This window comes from Anser brachyrhynchus (assembly GCF_964034855.1).
Source record: "Anser brachyrhynchus genome assembly, chromosome: 3".
Classification (NCBI taxonomy): Eukaryota; Metazoa; Chordata; class Aves; order Anseriformes; family Anatidae; genus Anser; species Anser brachyrhynchus.
In genome coordinates this window covers 20,145,926-20,169,512 of record NC_137696.1, presented here as the reverse complement: position 1 = coordinate 20,169,512, position 23,587 = coordinate 20,145,926, and the positions used below count along the sequence as shown (strand labels likewise).

General features: G+C 38.2%; 1 protein-coding gene across 30 annotated transcripts in view; it reads right to left on the bottom strand.

The window, feature by feature from the left end:
* NRXN1 (neurexin 1) overlaps positions 1–23,587 on the bottom strand; it is a 725,132-nt gene that overhangs the window by 532,140 nt on the left and 169,405 nt on the right. Inside the window, exon 1 of one of the 30 annotated variants that reach the window (XM_080583917.1) lies at positions 4,021–4,042. The exons of the other annotated variants lie outside the window; for them this stretch is intronic. Within the exon in view, the coding sequence (XP_080440043.1) occupies positions 4,021–4,027 (7 nt within the window). The 5' untranslated portion in view covers positions 4,028–4,042. Of the gene's footprint in view, positions 1–4,020; positions 4,043–23,587 lie in introns of those variants that run through there. 30 annotated transcript variants of the gene reach the window in all.

Here is a 23,587-nt window from a genome sequence, read left to right as displayed (position 1 = left end):
ATCCCTGATGAAAGGCCTACAGGTAGCCTAAGAAATACGATCCTTTTATAAAGTCATTCAGAAATCAAGACAGGAAGTCATACAAAATGCTGTACTTCTACTCGGAAATGTGCAGAGTATAAATGGATAGACAAGTGCACGGCTGAAAACCATGTCTATGTTAATTATGCTTTTATACAGAATTTAAATACGCGTATAACTGAGACTCCCTGTTCCATTTCAGACATACTAATCATCTGATACAACTCTGGTTTAAAGGTGCATGTCATATCCACAAATAAATCAGTGGTCCGTGCTTTCTAACTAATACCACAGTCCACCACAGTCCTTCCATACAAAACTGCCATGCTCTCATCTTCAAAACCAAGAAAATACAGCAGTGTTCAATGACTTCGTGTCCATGCAGTAAGTGAAAGAATGAAACCCTTTTTACTCAATACATAGTTTACATTGTAGAATGAGTTTTAACTCCTTAGTCAAAGCTAGATTGTTTTAACACTTACATATATTTTCCCATTAACGACATGCAAAATTTGTTTCTTAGCATTTTGTGTCACACATACTATTTTGAAGTCACATTTAACAGTGACTAAAGAGGGTTGCAGAAATGTGGAGCTTTTACCCTTTGGCAGACATTAATCTTTCTATTGTTATAGCTATTGTTAATTTTATTCCTAATTATACTCAGCAAAATAAGAACTAAAAACAAAACAAAACACACTACCCTGGAGCTTTGTTTAGGATCCCACATGATAGATTTCGAAAACAAGCAAACAAAAAAATCATCCTTGAGACGAGACTTCCCACGCTATCTATCCTTCTATATACAAATGTGTATGCATATATATTTACACATATATCTTTGTATATATAAGATTTGCAAGAATGAAACCATCGTGCATAATATTTTAGTACATGAAGCACTCATCTGCTAACATAAGTCCATTAATCAATACTAATTACATTTTTTAAAAAAGCATTGTACAACAAAATACATTCTTTTCAGTGTAGGCAGTATGAATATCAAAAATCCTGTGCCTCATGACCAAATACTATGACACTGTATTCCTTGCCTAGTAAGCTACCTGTTCAGTTACACATGCATGCACTTAAGCTATGGGTAACAAAAGAAAACAATTAAAAAGGGGCTTTTGGTTCCTCCACACAATGACTTCAGAGTTCTCTGCCACAACTGCAAGATTAAAAGGAGGTCCACAGGTACATTTTTTTCCAGGCCGTGTTTACAAAATATAGGCAGAAACCACTCAAGCCCTTGAAGAGCCCCTCCTAATCTGATGTCTTTAGACAGATGAGACACAGGCTTGACAGTTGGCCACATGGTGGATAAGGAATTGGCTGGATGGTCACACTCAAAGAGTTGCGGTCAATTGCTTGATGTCCAAGTGGAGAGCAGTAACAAGTGACATTCTTCAGGGGTCAGTATTGGCACCAGACCTTCTTTAACATCTTTGTCGGAGACATGGACAGTGGAATTGGGTGCACCCTCAGCAAGTCTGCTGATGACACCAAACTGTGTGGTATAGCTGATATGCTAGAGGGAAGGGATGCTGTGCAGAGGGACCTTAACAGACTTGAGAGGTGGACTCAAAGTCCAACAAGGCCAAGTATAAGGTCCATAAGGTCCTGTATCTGGGCTGCGGCAATCCCAAGCACAGATTCAGGCTGGGTGTAGAATGGATTGAAAGCAGCCCCGATGAAAAGGACCTGGGGGTGCTGGTTGATGAGAAGCTCATCATGAGCCAGCAACATATGTTTGCAGCCCAGAAAGCCAACCGTATCCCGGACTACATCAAAAGCAGCATGGCCAACAAGTCGAGGGATATGATTGTCCCCCTGTACTCTGCTCTCATGAGACCCCACCTGGAGTCCTGTGTTCAGCTCTGGGGACCCCAGCACACGAAGGACATGGATCTATTAAAATGAGTCCAGAAGAGGCCCACAAAAGCGTTCAGAGGGCTGGAGCACCTCTCCTGTGGTGAGCGAGACAAGCTGAGGGAGTTGGGGTTGTTCAGGCTGGAGAAAGCTCTGGGGAGACATTATAGAGATCTTCCAGTACCTAAAGGAGGCCAACAAGAAAGCTAGAGATGAACTCTTTATCAGGGAGCAGTGATAGGACAAGGAATAATGGCTTTAAATTAAAAAAAAAAAAAAAGGTAGATTTAGATTGGATATTAGGAAGAAATGATTTACTTTGAGAGTGGTGAGGCGCTGGCAGAGGTTGCCCAGGGAAGTTGTGGTTGCCCCTTCTCTGGAGGTGTTTAAGGCCAGGTTGGCAGGGCCTTTGAGCAACATGATCTAGCAGAAGGTGTTCTTGCCCGTGGCTAGGAGATTGGAAGTACATCTGCTTAAATGAACTGTAAGAGCCATTACAGGCTCCTCCACACCTCATGTCCCTCCTCTGAAAGGATTAATACTGTTTCAAAAGGGTAAGATCAAAAATCATTCACTCCAAGATCCTAAAAGAATCTAGTTCTTTAATGACTCAGAAAACTTTCCTGTTAAAGTCAGCTGTATAAAAGCGATTTTCAGATGCTGTAAAGTTTCAGAACTCACTACAGATGCGTTGGTGACAAATCAGAATGCTCGATGTCTAAGGTGTGCAAACATGCCTCCTTAACAGTCAACTCAAGTGCAAGTAGTCATCTATTTCACGATCCTTATTCTACAGTACATATATATTTCTTTCTTCACCTTTCCTACTAACCTACAAATGAACAGGCTTTATCTGCCTGAACATATAACACTTGATAACCTTGCCATACACCACAGTAGAACACAAACCATTTTTTGAATTTGGGCAAAAAAAAAACACACCAAAATTACATTGCACAAACAGTATTCGATGCTGGAAATCAAAGTTCTCTAAGTGCTCTTCAGCTAACTACAAATACTTGCAGGGCTCGGTTTTTGTTGCAGTTCTCTTGAGAGCTACTGAAAAAGATCTTCACAAAAGCTCATGGGTGAAAAAAAGGAATATAACATTAATAATAAAAGAAAAATCTATCCATTAGCTGTAATGTGCATCATCTTTCAAAATCTATACTTAAATTTTCTCCTCCTGAACTAGTTATCTCCTAAAATGTGCTCAAAGTGAAACTGAGCAACAAAAGTTCCTTTGTCCTCCTAATCCATGCTATCCATCCTACTATTTGTTCTCAAGATTAGTTCCCTCAAAACTCCTTGATTTCGGTTTTCATTCTGTGAGACTGAACTGAATCTATCTCCTCTTTGACTATCGAAGAAATATCCCTCTAGAATGAATAAATTTTATCTTTACCATATGCATTTTCCTATGACCACCTGAAACATTTTGTAGAGCTCATTACTAGTGGATCAGTTTGTGGGCACTACAACTATCTATCTGCTTAGTCTTAAATATGTCAGATTTTTTTTTCCTAAAATTGCATTTGCTCACTGCACGCTGAGGGAAAAAGTTGTTTTCTTTCTATGTTTAAAATATCCTTAACCTCAAGAGTGAGTTAACTAATTTTGCCTATTTGTAGCACCTTTAGCAGAACAGAAGGAAATGTGTTTATAAAAAAAATGTTCATTTATAAAAAGCAAACACGGGATGTAAGGCTTTTGTGGGAATTACACCTAAGAAAAAACTTTTTTTTTTTTTTTCAAATATTTAATGTGCATTAAGAAATCGGTTTTTACATATGGTTAACAAAAAGGTACTTTCATAGCTTTATTTGGGGAAGGGTGGGTGGGTGATTTTATTTTATTTTTTCCTGGAAAGTCCTGATCTAGACATGGTTTTATCCTCCAGAAAGCTGTTAAATTTCTGAACTGGAAAAACAAAGTAATTAGGAAATTTTTCATGAAAATACATCTTCCCCTTTCAATAAAAAAGGACTAAGAAACAAGTCTGTACAGGACGTAAGACTAAAGTATAGTATTTTGCTTGCAATAACATGAACAGATCCACAGAAAAACAATATACAGAAAATAAAGGAATAAGTAGAAACCTAATAAAAGTAATTTCTACCACCATACCTGGCATTCAACCTCTTTGAGATCTGTAGGAAACCATCTTACCAATACCTTAAGTTGGACTGAACAAGGAGCAGATGCCTAGCTACGTAGCATTAATCAAGTCAGAACTGCAGAGCGTGCATATCTTGAGGGATTTTTCAGTTTCCAAAACTTTTGGTTTTAAAACCTTAAGCAGAAGAGAAGAGCAGATGGTTTAGATCATTACTGTAAAAATAATTAAATAGTTCAGAGTGTAGCTCCCAAGGATGAAATACCTGTGAAAATGAGAATTATGTAAGATAAGTATTCTCTATAATTTAAGAATTTAAAACAGGATTCTAACTCTGATGATTTCCTCAGACTATCTGAAATTCAAATATTTAATAATGATGATGATTTTTTTTTTTTGTGGAAAATACCGAGTTTTTGTTCCTCTACTTATGCTGTTACAATTCCATCATGGCCAGGAGTCTCAATTTCATTTGTGAATGAATTATTACATATCTCTAAGTTTGTAAAGTTGGAAGAACAAATTGCATTTGCTTTCTCCATATAGTCTTGCAAAGAGAGGCTGTTTGTAAAATGAGAATCCTTCTAAATAATATTCAGATATTAGAAATGAGAACCTCACAGTTTCAACAAAAACACCTTTTCCCGAAGGCTACATGACTACGCATGCAGAAAGAGAACTCCCCGTGTTCTGTGAGACAAGCACGTAAGTCTACAGGCCCAATGGGATTCTTCCCAGGGTACTAAAAGAGCTGGCTGATGTCATCATGAGGCCTCTCTCAATTATTTTTCAATGATCTTGGGAATCTGGATTGGTCCCAGTGGACTGGAAGCTGGCAAATGTTGTCCCAGTTTTCAACAATGATAAGAAGACCCTAGTAATCACAGGCCTGTCACTCTCACTTCAGTACCCGGTAAAATTATGGAGAAAATTATTCTAGGAGTTACTGAAAAACACTTGAAAGACAGTGCAGCCATTGGTCACGGGGAACACAGGTTCACAAGGGGAAATTCCTGATTAACTAAATTTCCTTTTTTTGCAAAGGTTACCCATCTGATTGACCAAGGGAAGCCAGTTGATGTAGTCTTTTTGGATTGCAGTAAAGCTTTTGATAGTGTTTCTCATAGTATCCTTCTGGACAAAATGTCCAGCATACAGCTAGACAAGTACATAATATAATGGGTGAAAAATTGGCTGATAGGTCAAGCCCGAAGAGTTATAGAAAAGGGGGGTTACAGCATGCTGGTGTCTAGTCACTAGTGGGGTTTTGCTAGGGCTCCATTTTAGGGCCAGTTTTCTTTGTTCTCTTTATGTTTTTATAAATGATCTGGATGCAAGCCTCAAATGCATACTAAGTAAGTTTGCAGATGACAGTAAGTTAGGAGTACCCTTGAGGGTACAGTGGCCTTGCAGAGAGATCTTTGCAGATTGAAAGGCTGGACAATCACTGCCAATAGGAAGAACACCTGGGACAGAGCAATCTTGGATGTATCTACAGAATGGTTAGAATGGTGGACAAGAGGCTGGAGAGCAACCCCACAGAAGGGAATTTGGTTGTTCTGCTTGATGGCAAGTTGAATACAAGTTCAACAGTGTGCCCTGGCAGGCAAAAGGGCCAACCATATCCCCCCCCCCCCCCCCCCCCCCCAAGCAATGCAGGGGAGCAGGAAATTGGGGCTGCAGTCAGTCTGTAATGCTTCATCTCTGCTGCTCCTTCATGGTCACTCTGCCCCTGCTCCACATAGTGTCCCTTCCACTGGATGCCATCCTTTCCAAACTAATGGGGGGTGCTTCCCTTCGGGCCAGATCCACCTGCTCCACCAGGGGCTCCTCCACAGGCTGCAGCATGGAGATCTATTCTGCCGTGGGACCCATGGGCTGCAGGGGGACAGCCTGCTCCACCAGGGGCCTCTCCACAGGCTACAGGGGAACTCCTGCCCTGGTACCTGGAGCATCTCATGCCCTCCTTCTGCACGGACCTTGGGGTCTGCAGGGCTGGTTCTCTCACATTTTTTCACTCCTCTCTCCCAGCTGTTGCACAGTGCTTTTCCATTTCTTCAGTCTGCACTCCCGGAGGCCCAACCAACCAACGTTGCTCATTGGCTTGGCTCTGGCCAGCAGCAGGTTCCTTTTTGGAGCTAGCTGTGATCTGACATGGGGCAGATTCTGGACTCTTCTCACAGAGGTGACCCCTGCAGTCCCCTACTGCCAAGGCTTTGCCATGTAAACCCAGTACAAATGGGAAAGACACCTGGGGGCTTTGGTTATGAAAACATTTGTCTTCTTGAGCAACCACTGTGCATATTGAGGCCCTGTTTATCAAGACATGGTTGAACATACTTGCTGATGGGAAGCAGAGAAAAATTCTTCTTTCTTTGCTTCTGGACAGTCTTTGTTCAGTTCCACGCAACTCTCCCCCCTTAATTAAATTGTTCTTGTCTCAACCCATGAGCCCTCTCCCTATCCCCCGTCAACCCCCCCAGTTGTATTTTCTCCCCCTGATCTTCTGAGGAGAGGGAATGAGAGAGCTGCGGTGGAGTTTAGCTAGCCATCAGTGTGAAACCACCGCAGAAGCCTGACTGCGGCACTGCAAAGCTTTTGAGGGTAGCAGTAAATTAATCATGCAGAGATCCATACTGTCACAGCTAGAAGCTTTTCGTACCTGAGGTGGCTCAATTATAACTAGTTAGAGCATTTCCCTACTACACTGTTCTTACATGCAAGCATGTCAAGACACAGCAAAAAAGGTTTCTTTTACAGTAAAGAATTCTAAAAGGATGCAAAGACATTAAGCTACTCAGGTCAGCAAAAAAGCTTAGAACTGAGAAAAATCAGGTCTCCCAGCAGCACTAATTGATCCACTATGTAGGGCATTTTTTGCATCTAAGCCAGTTTCTCGTCACCAGAGAAGTCACCATTTTTATGGATTGGAATGCATACCTTCCCCCCCCTCCTTTCTCCATCTACTTGTAAAGCAACTGTAGGCTTTTACCTATAAGGATTTTAACAAAAAGACCGCATTACAAATATCATAAAGGGAAGAGAACAGGGAAGGGGGGGGAAGAGAAGTGGGAGAGAAAAGGAGTGGCACTTAGTATTAGAAATGAACAAACTATGAACAACTACCTCTAAAAAACATCCCTAAAGCCCCACATTTTCAAAAACATGGAATTGCAAAAAATTAATGAAAGAACAGATCACCATCCATCACACTACTAATTATACTAGTTTAATACAATCTATATTGATAATTTATGCATGTCCTGAGTAATAGGAATAAGGAATAGCCCCTAATAATGTCAGGTGTAAGTTAGCAAAGATGTCCCATCCTGAAGAAGGTAATGCAAATCTATTGGAACACGGGTGCAATTCTCTCAAGTTTTTCCAGTTTCTCATCAGCTCTCTTGAATTCCCAGTAGATCAATATTCTTCCCTAGCCTGAACTAACACTAGGAGCTTCTATTTAGCTCACATGAAAATACTTTCACTATTCACAACCATGAAGTACAAAAATAATTATAAGCATCTAAGTACTAACACAAATTGAAAGAATCTGTGCAGGCCATCACAATACTGCTTTTCTCAAAGTTGAAGGTTTTCTATAAACAAATTTCCTGCTTAACAAATTTAATTTCCTTCTACGATAAGATCAGCCATCTAGTTGATCAATGGAAGCCAGTTATGTATCTGTTTGGATTGCGGTAAAGCTTTCAGTACAGTTTCTCATAGGATTGTACTGGAAGCAATAACCAGCATGCAGCTAGATAAAAACATAATATGATGGGTGAACAATTGGCTGATGAGTAGGGCTTAAAGGGTTATGGTAAATGGGGTTACATCAGGCTGGCAGCCAGTCACCTGCGGGGTCCCCCAGGGCTCTATTTTAGGGACAGTTCTTTTCAATATTTTCATAAATGAGTTGGATGTAGGACTAGAAGGTGTATCAACAGCAAATTTGCTCAAAACTAAACTGGGTGGAGTTGCTGACTCTGTCAAGGGTGGAAAGGCATTAGAGAGATCTGGACAGATTGGAGAGCTGGGCGATCACCAACCACATGAAGTTTAACAAAAGCAAGTGCTGGGTCCTGCTCCTGGGAAGGGGCAACCCTGGCTGTACAGACAGACTGGGCGACAAGATACTAGGGAGCAGCCCCACAGAGAGGGATCTGGGGGTTGTGGTTAATAGTGAGTTGAATATGAGCCAGCAGTGTGCCTTGGCAGCCAGGAGGGCCAACCACATCCAGGAGTGCATCAAGCATGGCATTGCTAGTCGGTCGAGGGAAGTGATTGTCCCGCTCTACTCTGTGCTGGTGCGACCTCACCTCGAGTACTGTGTGCAGCTCTGGGCACCACAGTACAAAAAGGATGTAGAACTGTTGGAGAGCGTCCAGAGAAAGGCTACAAAGATGGTGAAGGGCCTAGAGGGGAAGACGAACAAGGAGCGGCTGAGGTCACTTGGCCTGTTCATCCTGGAAAAGAGGAGGCTGAGGGGGGGCCTCATCATGGTCTACAGCTTCCGCATGAAGGGGAGTGGAAGGGCAGGCCCTGATCTATTCTCTTTATAGACCAGCAATAGAAGGGAATTGAGTCAAGCTGTGACAGAGAAGGTTCAGGTTGGATATCAGGAAAAGGTTCTTCACTGAGAGGGTGGTTGCACACTGGAACAGGCTCCCCAGGAACACAGTCATAACACCAAGCCTGTCGGAGTTTTAGAAGCCTTTGGACTATGTTCACATGGTCTGATTTTCGGGTAGACCTGTTGGGTAGCCAGGAGTTGGACTCAGTGATCTTTGTGGGTCACTTCCACCTCCGGATATTCTATGATTCTATAAAGCAGACCTATACATGTTGCTGGGGAACACATGCATTTGCTGATTTTGTTTTCTTTTTTAATTCATGACATTCACTACGACCATCAACTTTCTCAGCAGATGTGAAAATTTAATTAAGGGGGAAAGCTGTCTTTTCTTCTAGTTGGTAGTTGGAGGCATTGTTTATTTATGTAACAAATACAGTAACTTTGGTAAATAATTCAGTACACATAATCCTATACAAACAAAATAGCATCATTATTCAGTAAGTCTGGCTTTTTGTAAGGATACTTTTGTTTTGCTGGTACCTGTGGATTTAAACCTCTTCCAATTTAAATGTGACAAACTAGCAATTTGTAATTCCCCCATCTAGTTAAAAAGTTATTCTGATGTCTGTTTTCTTAGAGGATAATCTTATAGCTCTGACACCCATACTCAAATGAATTTCCATAAAAGCACCACGAATGTATAATTACACTGAATGAAACAGAACTATTTAAAAGCAACTCAGTTTTAATGAGGCTGCATAAAGATAGCATGGTCTGCAAAGTGAAATGAAAGCAATTACCAAGTTTGCTTGAGGAGACCATTAATTACATTAAAACAAAGCAAGTGCCAAATACTAAGCACAGTATTCACAGTACTTACTGGCAACCTGGAAATTACAGGAATGATGTTCAACCACTACATGAGGAGGTATGCGAGGGAAGGTAAGACAAACTTTAGAAAAAGATTACACCAACAGTAAATGGCAACATGACATTACTACCTAATCCTTTCTGGAAATAAGTAGCTAATGGATTTAGTCAAGAATGTTTGCTGTCAGCATGCCTCCCCAACAAGGTGAGAAATCCTCTCTGAAAGTTTCTTTCAACATTCTTTCCTGCACTGACAACTGGATAGCAACCCAACCTCCTAGGCTAGAGCCTTCCTTATCACCCAACAGTACAATGATACTGTTTGAGCCAGCTTTAAAGGTTTCTCACAGAGAGTGGAAGATACTTATGGCCAACTAATTATTTGTTGAATAAAAGCCTTTATCACATTTAGGGGAAAATCTATAATAAATTAGTTCTGCATTAATTTGCAGATAAGGTACTTCAGTTTGTTTTTAATAAAAAAATTTCTCTCAAAAAAACACAGCAAAAATGCCTCTGTACACTCTCCAGCTGGTCCAGTTGTAAGTTCCAACAGATTCTGTCAACAAAAGCACTGTAATTCACTTGTGACAGCCTATATAAAATAAATGAGCTGTGAGAAATGCTCCCTATGATTGTGAGTACCAGCTATTTAAAATATTTCATTGGAGAAGCTTATCTTACTCCATTGGCAGAGATGAGTGAAGACTGATATTTAAAACTAACCAGACATTCATGTTTGTGCCAAGTTACACTGACAAATCAATTTCAAAGGCTCCAAGTAAACCAGCAGTGCAATCAACTCATCCAAATCACTTCATAATAAATACTGTGTTGAAACAGCAAGACTACCCAGTAACAAGTGCAGACAAGATTTATTCTTGTCTTGAATATCAGCCAGCTTAGCTATAATGCTTCTATAGTATAATTACAGTCTGTTTTGAAGAACTCCTTCCAGTTAAGATATCCTGCTAGAGAAGATAATTCATTGAAACTTGTTGACCTCCAACCAGTTCCACCAAACAAGAACCTGTCTCAAAACCTGCAGGAGAATCACCTTCAGTATCTTTCCAACGTATTTAAATAAACATTTATGGATATAGAAAGAAAGAGTTCTAAATAGGATTAAAGTTTCAGTATGTTATGTTTAGAAGTATGACTAGTAGTCTCTTCTCCCAGCAACACAAGTCTTGCAATTCTTTTTATAAACTGTCCTATCTTTACAGCTACTCAAATCTAATTTACAGTCCTCTACTACATCTACTACAAGCCTCTTATCTTTTTTTTTCTCCCCTCTCCCAGGTTTGCTATTCCTTCAGAGCACTACTTCAGCATATTCAAAGTCCAGATGCACCGCTCAATTCCATACTGCTGTAATTCTCAGGAGGACCTTGCTTTATTTCTCTTTCCTCATTAGTATCATTTTCAAGAAGCTTTTTAACATCATCTCTTGAGCGCATACAAGAATCTAGCAGCTCCTGCTAGCATGGTGATACTTTACAGCTCTTCAGAAGTGATTATTCATCCCTGTCCAGACTGTAAATATCAGGAAAGCAGTAATTTTTTTGTTGGACAACAGAAATTACATTTAGGGCTAATATGCAAAATTCAGACTTGTAATGCTGAAAAATCCAAGTTTTACCAAAATTATGTCAAAAGCATTTATGATTTACGGATTTATGGAGCATCTTGGGGGCAAAGCAGGAGGAAGTGTTATTTCTTCCACTCACCTAGTTCCTTTTGTAGGATCTATAAAAGCCTCTCTCCTCAGAGAGAGTCTAAGCAAAAAGGCTATCACTCGATTTCCCTGCCCAACTTCTCTAACTTTGTGTGGAGACCTAAGACTAGCATTGAAGATGGCATGCCACGTGTATTGCTCTTCATTCAGTACAGACACTATGGCTTCCAATATGTTCATTTGCACTGAATTTTGTTAACTATACATTAGTGCTAAGCTCTGAAGCCTTCAAGTATTATTCATATACAACTGTGTTTACATATAAACCTTTATAATATATGCATAGTTTCAGCCTTTGAATCTGATACTTTAACAGTATTATTTGGGAGAGGGAAAGACGAACATCAAAACATTACACATTCCCCTACAATCTCTTAAAATGCATAAGCATTGTAAGCAAGAAGTACTGCATGCTTAGTAATAAGACTGATCTGCTATTTAGACTCATACCTTGAAGATAAGTAGGTATTTGCTATGTAAAGTTTTACATTTAATCTATTAAAAATAAAAACCTTTCCACCAACAGAAGCCGATTTCTTGGGAATGGCAGATAAAACCTACAGGCAGGCTTATTTATTTCATAAATTATTTTAGTTTTCCTGTTCTTAAATCAAAGGGAATAGACAAATTCTATTGTAAAAATTTCCAGTTGTCAGCAGCGTCTCACCTCTCATTTTCTTGAGCTGACCAACCAGAAGCAGCTTTTGTAAATTAAATGAACTGGGCTATATTTGCCAATAATAATAATGATTCCAGTCTTATCAAATAGTCACTGCAGTAACTGAAAAAATGCTAGCAGAAGAAAAAGAATAGAAACAGTAACAATGTGAAGCACTGTTGCAATATAAAAATTCAACAGCAACTTTCTGTTTATATACACATATGCCATTGCTTTACTATATTCAAAAAGCTCTATTATTTAGAAGCTTCTAGAAGTGCTTAAAAAAATGAAAGAAAACAATATTGTCCCTATGTCATTTTTATGCATGTCATGGTGATATTTGTAATGCTGTTAACAAATTTTGATGTAACACCAAGGTATTACAAATTACTTAAGCACCAGTCAATTCATACATACATAGTAAGAATAAGCACTACTAAACACAATCACATAACACAGGATACATGTGCAAATTTACTAACAAATCTTAGTGAAGCAGAACACTTTTGCATCATGACTAGTACTTAAAACAAAACCAGTTTATCCACTTAATGTATTTTTCTATATAATACAAAAATGAATATATAGAACCAACATGCCCAAATTTACTTTTTTATTTAGTGAATTTATTTGAAATGCACTAGTAAAATCAGTGGGAGAAGCATAATTCTGGACATTAAAGTGATCCTTGTAACACTTCAATAGTTCTAAAATTAACAATTAATAAACAACTAAATAAACAGTGACTATAATCCCAAAGACAGACAATGTCCTGTAACATAGCAATCCTATAAATAATGCCAAGACTTCTAACATTAAACAAGATTCTCTCATTAGGCAGAATTGCTATGAGGAAGAAAAATTCAGTATGTGTAAAACAGTAATCAGGAGCTACAGATGGCTTGGGGAGGATTTGATTTTTAATGAATTAATCAATCTGTGGATTAGATCTTCAAGCAAGATATTGACTGAGGCAAAGTCATCTATCCATCCCTGAAACCTTTTGGGCTACTATCCCCCAGTGGTGGGCAGAAAATGATATTTTAAGTATGATTTACTAAAGTATGGTTGGAGAAGTGTTCAGCTTTGCAGCTGCAAGTTGCATAGTTGAACTTGAATGAAGTTACTGGATGCTGCTTTTATGGCATTAAAAAGTTTGGTTATCTCACTATATTATAGGTTCTATTTCCTATGAATTCAAGATGTAATTAAGAGTATTAAAAGAGGACATGCTTAATGGCTTAAATTCTACCTTTTGCATTTCAGATTTCTAAATGTTGCCACACCATTGAGCAAGTACTGTAACTAGAAAGTGAAAAGAAAATGACTGTAAAGGTACTGTTTGACCTAAAATGTTTCTTCATGAGCCTTATAGTGCTTATCTGCATCATCCACTCAGGCTAGTGCAAATGGTATGAGACTACTAGGACTTGGGCCACAGCTTCTTGCCTTTAAGAAAGGGAACATGGTAGTCTAATACGTCAATCTATATATCACAAAAGCATCTCTGACACCACAGAATAGATGATTTATCTATATCCAAAGTCAGCAGTGCAAACATCACCACCACAGCCTGAGACATTCAGGATAAAACTGTATGAATCTCAGTTTCAAAACTAAAATATATATAATATATACTAAAAGTATATGAGCAGTGGACACAAGGACAAGTAAATTGAAAGGAACACTACCCAAAACACACTATCCAAGCATGCAGAAACATGAAGAAAGCCAAAACCCTACCTGGAACTGAATCTGGTGAGGTATGTCAAAAGCAACAAGGACTTCTAGAAGTACATCAATGGCAAAGGGAAGACCAGGGAAAGTGTGAGCACACTGTTCAATAGGGCAAGGGCAATGGTGACAGGACATGAAAGAGGCTGAAGTACTGAATGCATTCTTCAGTTTTTACTAGCAAAACTGGCCTTCAAAAATCCTGGAGACAAGTACAGGTATAGTATAGAACATATACGTACAGTACAAGAAAGACTTACCCTTGAAGAGGAAGGGGAAGAGGATCAGTCAGGGAATACGTAAGTGTTAAGCACAAATCCGTGGGCCCTGCTGGAATGCACCCATGAGTGCCGAGGGAAGTGGCAGATATCATTGAAAGGCCACTCAGTCTTTGAAAAAATCACGGCAACTTTGAGAGGAGTTTGGAGGAAAGCAAATGTTGCTCTTGTCTATAAGAAAGAAGACAACTACAGGCTGATCAGCCTGACCTTGGATCCTTGGTAAGGTGACTGAACAGCTAATCCTGGAAACCATTTCCAGAGATCCAAAAGAGAAGAAAATCATCAGAATTAGCATGCATTCACTAAAGGCAAGTCATGCTTGACCAACCTGATAAGCTTCTGTTATGAAATCACCAGCCTGATCATGGAGGGAAAAGTAGTGGATGTTGTCTTCATGGATTTCAGCAAGACTTTTGATGCTGTCTGCCATAAGATCCCCCCAGAGAAGCTGTTGAAGTATGGACTGGATGAGCAGACAGTGAGGTGGATTGAAAACTGGCTGAATGACCAGGCCCAGAGGGTAGTGGACAGGGTTACAAAGCCTAGTTGGAGGCCAGTAATGAACAGGGTACCATAGGGGTCAATACTGGGTCCAGTCCTATTTAACATCTTCAGTAATGATCTGGACAATGAGGTAGAGCACACCATCAGTAAACTTGCAGATGATACAAAACTGGGGAGAGTGGCTGATTTAGCAGAGGGTCATACTGCTACCTGGAGGAACTTTAACAACGATAGAAAATAGGAATAGAAACAGTAATAGATCGCCATCTTTATCATACCTTTAACACTCAAAGCCAGACCTAAGGAAAAGGCTTGTATAGCCTTAGCGTAATACCTGACATTTCAGCCTGTATGCAGAAAGCTCTGTGATTTTTAAAAAGATCAGAAACTTATTAGGCTGCCTGTCTCTGTGCTAGAAGTTCATCATGGTTAAGCATGAACAGAATGATGATACATTACATCAAAGTCCCCTCACATTTTTAGTTACATATGGGCTAATCTTCCTTTCTTTTCAATCTTCCTTCCTACTGAAAGGAAAGAAAGATTACACAGCAAGGCCCAGGTTTTTAAAAATGTTGGCTCTTCAAAACAGGCTCTCTGGAATATCTTGTTCTTCTACAGATCAGAAGACATACTTTTCTAAACACTTAGCTCTTCTACGCTTATACTTACTGACACTCAGTAGGATCACGAAGTTCAGCACACATAATGCTAGGGCACTCATCTAACACAAAGATTAGAGAAAATGGACTCAAGAACATTCGACCAAGTTTAAAAAAGTGATTAGAAGTTTTTTTGTGATGTACTCCCTAAAATGACTTTGAGAGCAGATAAACTGAAAGTCCATAAATTCAATGTAGATTCTGTACAGCACAGAACTATAGCTTCATTTCAAGAGTTCAAAACTGAAGGACCACAGTCATTCCTTGTGTATCAAGGATTCTATTTATCTCATCACCATAGCTGGGCAGAATCTAAGACCACTTAAAAAGACAGTTTTAACCTTTAGAATTTTTCTCCCCAGGTCCATTTATCTGTCAGTGTTATGCTGAGCTAGCCATTAAATTTCTTGTCTAGTATAAGTAGTATTCAGCATAAATTACTCACAATGTACCCTCAGTCCCTCCAACTCAGTCATAACTTTTTTCTGAACGTCCAAATCAATTGTTATTGACTAAGTTAAGTTGTATTCCTCTATAGTCACATACTCTGGAATGCAAAGACCTGCTTTACTTTATTTCTGCCCATTAGGAACAATAGTCTGCTCTCTTCTGTAGTTTGATTTCTCATCCTGAACCTGTTCTCAGCTCCAGACACCTCCATGATATGAGTGCTTTCCCTTTAGCATCTGCCTTTCCACATTTAAAGTCTGCTTTGGGAGAACAGAGACAAGAGGTGTGGGAGGAGTGAAATCCAACAAAGACAGACAATAATGACTAGAACTACTACCAAGTGGCATTTGCTAAGTAAAACATTTTACTTGTATTAAAAACATAGATCAGGAATGAAACATTTAACTGACCTGATCATTTATCACAGCATAGATACAAATCGTGAGCAATTAAGGAAAGTCTTAAAGAAGACCACCACCCCACTAAGGAATTCTCTCCTTTCCCACTTCATTCCAGTTACTTGTTTTGAAAAGATGGTAAGATGAAAATCCAACCCTCAATTCTTAATACAAATGCTGTATTATGTTTGAGATGTTCAGAGCAATTCATTTTAAATCTTGTAACAAAACACAAAGAAAATGCAAAGGAAAGTAAGAGTTTCATTCAATCTAAGCACACAAGGAGCAGAGAAGAAAAATCTTTTATCACTTAATTTGAAAACTCAGATATAAATATCTTTGCTAGACTTATATGATATTACATTCTTTATCAAAGAGCTAAAAATCATGTCTTACGATAGCTGGAAGGTTGTCTTAACTCAAAGGTTGTGCAATAGGGTAGACTTGCGTATACTCTATCATTTCTGCTAAAGTGGTTCCAATTCCGCATGAAAAGTAGCTTACTGGAGAAGGAACTCTACCTGATCTATTGCCTTAACACAAAAACATCAAGAGTGTCTCTGTCTTGCTCTTTGTCTCAGTGCCTAAACATTTTATAAGAACTGCAGGAACTCAACAGGAAGGACTAGGGAAGGCTGTCTTGCAAGCTCTGTCTTTGTGGTAGATGAACTCACAAGAAAGCTTAAAGCTGTGCTTTGAATCTAAATGTGCATTATTGCTTTCATAAATGGGCCATCTGACAGTCCACATTACACTGAGAGAAGGGTTCTTATTATCCCAACTCTTGTATAAAGACATCTTTCTTCTGCATGTATCAGGAAGGAGAGATTGACTTTAACGCTACTATGTTACTATGTGTAATCTAGTACAATAAGGTACAAGTTTTGATGATGAAGAGAAAATCTTCTGAGAAAAAAACTCAAATTCTTGCATGAATCTCCTACAAGGAATCAAACTTTTGATATTTACACAGAAAAATGTTATTCTCATCCAGCATTAGTTTTTAACATAATATATACAGAAATACGATGCATAAAAATATCCTAATTACAGGTATTTTGTACAACATAGTGCCAGCTATACCCAGAGTGATTCTTAATGATACTATGCAGGTGAAGATAATTACCAGGTAATATAAACAATGGTGTGCTCCTCTTTATTATGAGTTAGGGATCACAGTAAGCTTTTATCTTAGCCACAGGTCATTCACAACACAAGTGAGATTTGTCAAATTCAGCTTCTGTATTTATCCCAACTGAAAATTCAAGAGTTGCTTCTACTCCTAAGAAACCCATGAAAGAAAACAAAAACAAAAAAAGGTTTTTTTTATATACCTTATGTATAAATCCTTCTGTAAGACACAGTCCAGTAAACAACTATGATTAAAAAGATGTTATAGCTAATTAAAACAATAAAGAATTAACCTTTTAAAAGGCAAAAATATCTAATGTATGCTTCTAAAAGAAACAAAAAAACTTTTAGAAGTCTTATTTAACCAGTAAAAGTTAAAGTACAAAAGGGTCAATCAGCACATCCTGCCAATACAATATCAGCAGTTCAGTTTTACCTGAGCACTACCACTGCCAACAGATCTAGCATTTAACTGAGTGCTGGTTACAGGACCAGGAGACCTGCTGCAGATCAGAAATTCTTTAAGGCAGGAACTATGTGCTACCTCTTATTTGTGCAGTGCTTGGCAAATTGAGTCCACATTCCCCACTGTTCACAGTAAGATAAAATGATGTAATAATATTCAAGCTAAATCAAACAGCACTTGCTCCACATTTAAAAAAACTCTATACTTAATAGCCTTTTTAACTGTCATTGAAATATCCCTCCCTCTATTTTTGTCACAATACCATAATCTACCTTGCAGAGCCATGCAACTCAGAATCCAATATATGTCAATAGAAATGAAATCCTAAGTGATCCCTCACCTTCAAGGTTCAGCACATATTGAATATGTATCTCCACTGGAAAGTTTTATCTGGACACTAAATATAATATCCTTGCCAAATACTAAGTAGAAATTCATAAAAATTTATTGGAAAACACCCAGTACTAACTATTGAAATCTAAGTAGCTCATATCAGGAGATGAGTCATAACCTATAAATTTCACTAATTGAAAACCTCTCATTGCCCACACTCAAAGGAAAAAAGACATTTCCTTCTGCCTTATTTGCTTTTTTGACTAGAATGCTATCATTAATTAATTAATTTATTTTTTTGGCACAGACACCTCTCAATTATATCCATACAACCCAAAGATCACCAATATATATGAACATATACATATACAAGCACAGTTAAGCACACAGCAACAAAAAGCCTAGGTATATCTAGGGAAAAAAAGCCATCTTTTCATTTCTTTTAAACATAAAGGTGAAACGCATTTCAACACTAAGGATGGCTTGAAAGTATGAAGTACGTAGTAATAAGGGTATTTAGCAAGTCTCAAAAAAATCTTTGCTTTAATTCATATAAACAGATTTTTTTATCTGTCCCAAAAAAATGCAGTGTCGTCGTTCTTACCTAGAGGTACTTAATTCCAATTTAGAGACCATGTTTTTCATAGCATTATGTTTCAAATTAATCATATTTATAAATAACATTATCTACCCCTCTTTACAGAATCATAGAATGGTTTGGATTGGAAGGGACCTTAAAGATCATCTACTTCTAACCACCCTGAAGAGAAAGCTAAGACACAACCTTATTGCTCTCTACGCTTTCTTGAGGAGGGGAAACAGAGTGAGGTGGTGATCTCTTCTCCCTAGTAATTAATGACAAGAACCCACAGGAATGGCACAAAGCTGCTCCAGCAGAGACTCAGACTGGACATCAGGAAAAAATTATTTATCATGAGGGTGGTCAAACACTGGAACAGGCTTCCTAGAGAGGTATTGATGTCCCATTAACTGTCAGTGTTCAAGAGACATTTGGACAATGCCCTCATTAATATGCTTTCACTTTTGGTTACCTCTGAAGTGGTCAAGTAGGTGGACTTGATATTTGTGGATACCTTACAACTGAAACATTCCATTCTAGTGTTAAGTACATGCAGAGCTCCAGTGAAAGAAGTTGGTCTATATCAGCCACAGACGTACTAAGTTGTGTAAGTTAAAAATGCTTGCTTACCTTAAAACTTCTGAATATTTTTATTTTAAAAAAGAAAAGGTGAAAATGGGATAAAAAGGAAAAAAATCAGATGTCACATGTAAAACAAAAAGTTTCTTGTTCTACCCTTATTGAAAAGCCTTACCTCTTAAAAAATAACCCATGTATACTGCTTCATTGTTTTGTTTCACCTTAAAGTCCTGAATATCAAGATATTCCACTGCGCCGAAAGCCTCTTTCCAAAAAAAAAAAATGAGTGCTTGCCGATAAATCACAACTGTTTTTCCATATGCCATATTGTTCTGCCAAGTATCACCAGCCTGTTCTTCCTTTAAGCAAATTTCATTATAAAATAGCTCAGAGCAATGCTCATTAGAAATTATACTGAAAAATGTCAAGTTGTTTTTATATTAAAAAATGTGACTGTTTTCCATGAAGATCTCAGGCTGTTATTTACTGAAGATGAACATTTACAAAGCTCACCTCAAACTTACCACTTACTTCTGGGAGACAGAGATGACAATACTGTCAGCAGCTGCAACATACACTAATGTCATTTTTTACTTTCAGTACTGTCTGTTCCCAGCACTCCAGTGAGATCTCTGATGTAAACACTCATGAAACACACTCTCCCAATTTGTTCCATTATACAACAGTTCAGGATACAGCCATATCTTGTAATGACTTCAAATACATGTTCAAGTTTTTGTGTTAGAGAAGTTCATTCCTATCACCTCTGCGCATCTTAAGATTTTTCAGCTTTCTCAGGGGGATGTAAAATCCAGCACTAGGGTTTGCATGTAATAGCTAACATAACTGGTCTTTAACTGATGAACTATCCCAAATGTAGTCCAAATGCTGACCTGATTTCAACTCTGATCTCACTGGACTCATGGGGTAGGGAGAGTATGCAAATCAACCCAAAAATCTGGCTTTAGATTGTTTGATTTGTTTCACCCAGAAATAGATTGGCTCGGGGTGTTTTTATATCTAACAGCTTGATGAGTCATTGCTAAACCTACCATAGACTGAAAAAAAATAAATAGACATGAGCTTTCAATTGGAAAAATTTTTACTTGTATCCCGTATTTCTCACGGCCAACAGTCTACTGAGAAACAAGCCCCCTTCACTGTACTGTTACATTTTAGTGGAATTTTAATGAACATTTTAAAATTCTCTAAATGTAAAATTCATTCCAAGATTTAAAAAGGTCAAAATCATTGCTAAACCAATGCCCCAAAATTGCACCTTTCATTTCCTTTTTATTGTAAGGTTTACTTACACAAACATGCACTTCTACAACAGTAGAGAATTTCTAAAAATCTTGCTATTCTAGATCCATAATTTACTTTTCTTGAGTATTTTTGTTATGTTCCTGCACAGTTTTAGTTTGTTAGCCAAACTTAGACCAAAAACCTATTACTGTTTATATGTTAAGAGATACAGTATTAATAAGGGCCTTTAAGAACAAAGGCTGCACCTGTTCAACATGACACTGAGCATTTGTCTCCCCCCTTTTTCTACTTACCAGTCTCAGCAAGAACATCTATGGAGAATGACCTCTGAAATTGCTGGTTTTCCTCTACTACTGAAAAAGCTGAGATAATTTCAGTATTTTACTACATTGAAATCTCATTTGGATTTGTACTGAAACACACTAATGAAGTGAAAACTAGGCTGTTTAGCCCAAGATAACTAGCTGGCTGGGATAAGAGGAAGTCTTATCAAGAAACTATGTGTTCATATGTATAAATATGAGTATATGCATCTTTTGCATTAGCTCAACATTTCTTTTTAACAAAAGTCAGCTATAACTAACTTTAAAGCAAAACCAAAACAATTTCAAGAAATTTTCAGTACAAAAAAAAACAAATCAAGCATCTGATAAGCAACCAGAAACTTGTCTTTTTTTTTTTTTTTTAAGTCTGCATATTTCCTCTGTTAAGCTGAATGAATCCTCAGCAAGGCAGATACTAAAAAGCCACTACCACAGAATCCAGTTGCCTGGAAACAGCCTCATTACAGCCAGCCTCTGTAGGCCACAAAGAAATTCTGCCTGATCCTTCATGATCAGCTGCCAGACCCACTGTGAGAAAAAAGAAGATGTAAGCTTCAGTCAAGTCTTTTCAACAAATTAATATTTTAAGTTGCTCATTAAGAAAAAAAAAATTATATATAAGAAATATAGGAGGGAAATAAACCCATTTACGAAGCCATACTAGCAAAGGAAAACTTATCTCCATCACATTGTGATGTAATGAAAATCAAGACACAGAGAGACCATGAATGTCTCTGCACATTTGCAGTAAGAACTACTGAAACTAATACCATGGCCCACACACTGGTATCACCTAGACATGGAAGAACTAATAACAGGTATCTGTATCCTGCTGCAGTGCTCTCAGCTTGCACTTACGTGCACACCTGAAGTACAGCATCCCATAAGACATAAGTATTAACAGCTGCTTTGAAAAGAACACCAGTATATTTCTCCCCAGTCTGTAAAAAGGAAGCAATTTAGCCAGTAAATCACAGCTACTGTGTAACACAGAAGAAAGTCTCAAAAAGGATGGGGAATTAAAATGATACCTATTTACTCTTTATAAAGGAAAGAAAAATTGCATCCACTATCGCTTCCACCATCTCAAATGCTTTCCCACTTCATTATTTAAATTTTATGTCAGTCAGGCTGCTGTTTCTTATATTAGTTTCATTTTCCACTCTGTCTCCACCAATGAAGTTGCAGTAGAAATACCCAAAACAAAACACAAAGCCCTGTGACTATCTTTTGTTTTAGAGCTTTTCACTGGGGAAGCATTAGATGTACCTGATCTAATTCCCATTGCAGGGACAGACACATTCCAGAAGTATCTACAGAATACCCAGATTCACAGCCCTTTTTTCAACTGGGCGAAACAAATTCTGACTTGGTTTGCAAGTATGCCCCAATGCATTACAAACACTATTGACCATTTTGAGAATGGGTCCTCCCTTCCCCTCACACCTTTATTTAAAGTGATGGAATTGCTCTTATTTCAGCATTTTCTGGGAAACAAGTTGTTTTCTGGAAAGTGTTACAGTTGGTGTATTTTAACCACCTAACAAATGATAAAAGGGAGGTTGATTGTTTCTAAGGTCTTATGCTGACTGCAGTTTGTTGTTTTTTTTTTTTTTTTGGGGGGGGGGGGTTTCTTTTGTTGCTGTTCAGTTTTGAGTTGGTTTTGGTTTTCCTCCCCTGCTCCAAAAAAACATTAAATGCCAAACATTACTGATTTAAGTGCTTGCTAGACTGGTCAGAACAATGAACTACCATGAGGTATGCTTATTCTAAAGAGAATAAAACCTGAAGATTAGTATCTGCAGTGTAATTTACAGGCATAAAATCGACGGATTTAATCTAGTATTCTGAGAGTAAATCCCTTTGCTGTTGCTGCCAGTGCTGCAGCCAAAAAAATGCTTATACTCTGATCTCAGAGTATGTGTAAGAAGAGGTATTCCGAGATCATTTTATCCCAAGGTATGGGCTAAAGGAGAAGGGACAGATAAAGAGGCCTCGCAGTGGCCTGAGCTGTGGCATACCGCTGGAGGTACATGCTACTCGGCAGATGCATCCTCGCTAAATTTAGAGCGACGAAATTCTCACCACCAGGTAGCATCAGGAAGAAGTACACCTACTGCCACTGGCCTTCACTGCAGAAGCAGGGTGGTCAAGATGCCCAATTTAACATTGGGAGACAAGCTAAATTTGAACCAGCAGGATTCTAAACAAACTTTTTTATTATTATTTGTTTCAGCTCTTCAACTTTGTATTTATTTTGGGATTAGTTTTATGTGAATTAATCTCCTTCTTAATATATGCAAATATATATCCTCCAATATATACCCTCCTAACCTTTCTAAAAGTCTTCTGACCACAGTTCCCCAGCATTTCAAAGAAACACCAAATGCTAAGGACTTTATATCAACTTCATTATTAAACGCCTTTTCATTCTTGGTCTTTTCCATGAACAAGCTATACCCTCTCATAGCCATTTTAATAACCAAGAATCTCCCATTAACTGCAAAGATTTTATAATCCTAGTACTTTTAGTTCGAGCGGTGTCTTTGGCAACAGAACTTCTCAGAAGAGACAAGATCCACTGTTCAGCTGTTTCTAAAACAGAGATAAGCAAAATCTAGCTTAATGGGGAAATTTTAATAACTACTTTGCAGTTTTAGAAATATATTACCTTTTCCTTATTATGCACAGAATTATTAAATAACACACACTGGTAGCAGCTGAACAGTGGAACAATACAAGGAACAAACTGCTCCTTTTCCAGATCCCCTTTGCTGTAGATGTACAGCAGTATAAAACCTGAAATTCGTAGATGACATTGTGTGACAACTGTTTTGAAATACTTCTCTGCAGCACAATTTGTATGCATCTCTGCAACACATATTAATGCTTACATCAGTTACTGCCCATCACTTCAAAAGACCAGCCAAATAATCTTCATTCCTTAAAACCAGCTTATTTCTACTGTACAAGTATGTGAACTGAAACAAAGAGCAGGTTGATGACTTGCCCCAAGGCACAAT